The sequence below is a fragment of the Orycteropus afer genome, unplaced genomic scaffold (assembly GCF_000298275.1).
Source record: "Orycteropus afer afer isolate SDZICR_OR568_19922 unplaced genomic scaffold, OryAfe1.0 scaffold00017, whole genome shotgun sequence".
NCBI lineage: Eukaryota > Metazoa > Chordata > Mammalia > Tubulidentata > Orycteropodidae > Orycteropus > Orycteropus afer.
The window spans coordinates 2031673-2035853 of record NW_006921604.1 but is presented as its reverse complement, the minus strand read 5'-3'; the positions used below and the strand labels follow the sequence as shown (position 1 = coordinate 2035853).

General features: G+C 39.2%; 1 protein-coding gene across 1 annotated transcript in view; it reads left to right on the top strand.

Moving 5' to 3' along the window:
• ZC3H6 (zinc finger CCCH-type containing 6) overlaps window positions 1-3813 on the top strand; it is a 56643-nt gene extending 52830 nt beyond the window's left edge. Inside the window, exon 11 of the mRNA XM_007959512.2 lies at window positions 2330-3813. Coding sequence (XP_007957703.1) covers window positions 2330-3813 — 1484 coding nt within the window. The remainder of the gene's footprint in view (window positions 1-2329) is intronic.
• Window positions 3814-4181: the final 368 nt, after the last annotated feature.

Sequence of the window (4181 nt, the reverse complement as noted above, 5' to 3'; positions counted from 1 at the left end):
TAGTCAGCCATCTTGCCCCGCCTCCTCTAACTATCATTTCTTATCTGGTACCCCTTTTCCATTTAACTCTCTCTAATGTTCTACTTTCTTTCTGTTAATCTATTCATTCTGATTCCAAAAAAGATTTAAGACTGTTTACAAAATAGATTTGTATGAGAATGAAAAGAAAAGTAGAAGCAACTAGTACTCTGAGGAGTGAAATTACTATGAAGAGTGAAATTACTATGCAGAAATATTTAGAATAATTGCAACAGGTAAAAGTGAATCACAAGTCCAGCTCTAAGTTTCCTGGAGGTCAAGAAAAGAGATAAAGAGATCTAATGTCTAGTGACGTAGTGCCTAAGGCACTTGACTGCTAACCAGAAGGCTGGCATTTTAAACCCACCTGCCACTCCTCGGAAGGAAGGTTGGGCAATCTACTTCCGTAGCGATACTGCCTCGGAAACCCAAGGAGGGGTCGCTGTGAGTCGGGTCTGACTCTACAGCAGTGAGTTTTGTTTTTGGTTTTTTAATGTCTAGAAGTAGTTTTTGTAGACAGTAAGATCTGAGTAAAACTTTCTGCCATTGGGATATGGTATATGCTATTTTAAACCACATCCCTACCCTAAATACCAGTGATTATTTTGTAAGCTCTGCTCTGTTCAAACTAAACGCGTAACACTGAGGTTCCAGGTAGTAGAAACATATTTGTGAGCAATGAAATTAGGTAAAAACTAGAATACCTAGGACATTCTTTTTATACAAGATAATTCTAGGATATTCGCTCTCTCTACTTCCCCCACCACAAGGTTCTGTGTTCTGACAAGAATGTGAAGAGTAGATTCTCTGTGGTCATTTTGGAGCAAATCTCTGTGTGTTTTAATGGACAGGAAGCACATCACCTTTCTGAAGCATCCATTTACAATCTCTTCTATTCTCCAAGAGAAACCCCCTGGTAGCTAAACTTTTTTAAATTGTCTAATACACCAGGATTAAATAGGCTTTAGGAGTAAGGCCCAAAATACTCACATAAAGTTATGGTATTATAAGTTTAAGACATTAGTTTTATGTGTTAATCTTAAGTTTTAAATGTTTAAATAGCTAATATATTCACATGGGTCAAGCATCTAAAAGTATAATAAAGTATAAATGAAAAAATCTCTATCCCTGTCCCTTGTTTATTCAGTTTCAGTTCCCATTATAGGGAGCTCTAGTGGTATAGTGGTTAAGTCATTTCACTGATAAACAAAAGGTCAGTAGTTCAAACCCACCAGCTGTTCCGCAGAAGAAAAATGAGGCAGTCTGCTTCTGTAAAGATTTATAGTCTTAGAAACCCAACAGGGGTTGCTGTGTATCAGAATTGACTTGATGGCAGTGAGTTTGGTTTGGTTTATCATTTAGTGTTTTGTTTTCTTTCCAAATATATATATATATATATATATATATATATATATATTGTTGTTATTTGCCATTGAGTCGGCTTATATATATAAATGCAGAGCTATGCAGTTTAGGAATTGCTTGAATTAAAGATATGTAAAACATTTTAGGATTCTGTTCGAAGAGTCTTCCCCTTCCTCCCCAGCTTTTCCATGCATGCCCCCTACACTTCTGAGTTCCATTTGGCTAGTTGGAATGAAAGGTCCTGACTTTGCTGTGCCTGGAAGGATATCATACATACTTCTGTATCACACCTCTTCCTTTACAGAGTGTAATACAGAATTGATCATTGTTATGCCACATCTTAATCTTGTGCCAGTGTTGAAACTCTGGCACTTCCATCATACATTCACTTGAAGTGGTATGTTGAGTTGATTCTGCTTCAGCAACCCTATAGTGACCCTACAGAATGAAGTAGAACCACTCCATAGGGTTTCTTAGGCTGTAATCTTTATGGAAGCAGACTGCCAGGTCTTTTAAGACACTTGCTGTTGTTGTTTGTTGCCACTGAGTCATCTCTGATGCATAGCGACTCTACGTACAACAGAACGAGACACTGTGAGGTCCTGTGCCAGCCTCACAATCTTTGCTATACCTGAGCCCATCGTTGCAGCCACTGTGTCAATCCATCTCGTTGAGGGCCTTCCCCTTTTTTTGTTGACCCTCCATTTTATCCAGCATGATATCCTTCTCTAGAGAAGGTCCCTCCTGACATGACCAGAGTTAAGCCACTGGTGGGTTCAAATCATTGACCTCTCTGTTAGCTGAACACTAAACCATTGTGCCACCAGGGCTCTTTCACTTAAAGTTAGACATACTCATTTCAGAAATAGTATGTATTTTTTTTGTCTTAAGTAAGACCAAATGTGAATGCTTTTGTTCTTTATAATAACTTTTTATCTACATTTAGATGATACTGTTAACTGGTATTCCAGCAGTGAAGAGGAGGAAGGAAGCAGTGTCAAGTCAATATTGAAAACATTACAGAAACAAACAGAAATTTTAAGGAATCAACAACAACCTCCCACAGAACTCAGCATACCTACTGATCCAAGGCTTGCTAAAGAAAAAAGTAAAATACACCAAGTGGTTGACCCTAGACTTAGGACTATCCCAAGGCAAGGCATTAGAAAACCTTCTGAGTCTGACCCACTGGATCTTAGACTTGCATGGGATCCCAGGAAATTAAGAGGGAATGGAAGTGGTCATGTAGGCTCTTCTGTTTGTGGAGCCAAATGTGATTTACGTCATACAAATGCTGGCACTAATGTCAAACACAAAAGAGGAGATGATGATGAACATACAGAAAGAGAGCTGAGAGAAAAAGCTTTCTTAATACCTTTGGATCCTTCACCTGGTATAATGCTCCAGGATCCAAGGTCACAATTGAGACAATTCAGTCACATTAAAATGGATATTATCCTAACCAAACCAAACTTTGCAAAACACATCGTGTGGGCTCCTGAAGACTTACTTCCAGTACCTTTACCTAAACCTGATCCAGTATCTTCAATCAATTTACCGCTTCCCCCTCTTATAGCTGACCAGCGGCTCAATAGGTTATGGGACGCAAAGAATGATTTTCAGCAACACACAATGCCCATTGAATCAAAATTAGCAGCCAAAGCCAAAAATAACACAACAAACAGAAAAGGCTACCTAGATCAATTTGGAGACTTACATAGTTCAGGAAGTAAATTAGGAGATCCCAGACTGCAAAAAAATTTTGATCCTAGACTTCACAGACTGCCCAATACAGAGTCACATCAAGGGGTTACAAAGGATTCACATACGTCTAAGGGTACCCCTTATTTAGCAAGATCAAGCCCTGCTTCATCACAGCCCTCAGGGGCAGTAACCAGCAGTTCTGGGCCTGGGGCTCTGCCTCCATATGCCCCTAAACTGTCGTCTTCAGCTGGCCTTCCACTAGGAACTCCAAGTTCAGTTCTTAGTGGTATTAGTTTGTATGATCCTAGGGAGCATGGTTCATTATCTACATCAGAGCTAGCAACAGTTTCTTTAGGAGAAAATGCAGAAAACCAGAAAAAAAGTGGTGGTTTGAAAAGTAGTGGCAAAAATGAGCCTACTCCTGCGGAAATAATCCTGCCACAAAAAACTGCTCCAGATGTGGAAGGCATGGTCAAGGGGCCAGCTGACCCCGAGGCAGATATTCTCAGGAGTTCTGGGAAGGTCCAGGCCCCAGCAGTGCATAGTCTTCCTATCCCAGCGCTAATAACGGGCTTAATTAGACCCCAGTACAGTGATCCAAGGCAAACAAGGCAGCCGGGACAGGTGAGCCCAACCCCAGATAATGACCCCAATAAAGAAGTGGATGACAAATCTCTGAAAGAGGTTTTCAAAACCTTTGATCCAACTGCTTCACCATTTTGTTAGCTATTGTGTTATTAAGCAATTCTTTTCACTCTTGTGACTGTTGCGGTCCTCTGCTGTTTTGTAACTGGTTTACCTCTATAGGTTATTTATTTTTAAATTATAAACACTTTTCAGCTGCTAGTATTAGACCACATGAAGTTATACCCTCTAAAGCCTGTGGTATTTTATATAATATTTTTATAACTTTAAGAGATTGTAGTAATTGATATAGAAACCTGTATATCATGTGTAGCATCAGTACAAGTATGTTTATTGTAAATAAACCATCATGAATTCAACACTCTGCCTGAATATATGCCAGTTGTCTTTCATAATCAATGTTTAGATAAATGATTACCACTTTTATATCATTGTTTTGTTTCAAGCAA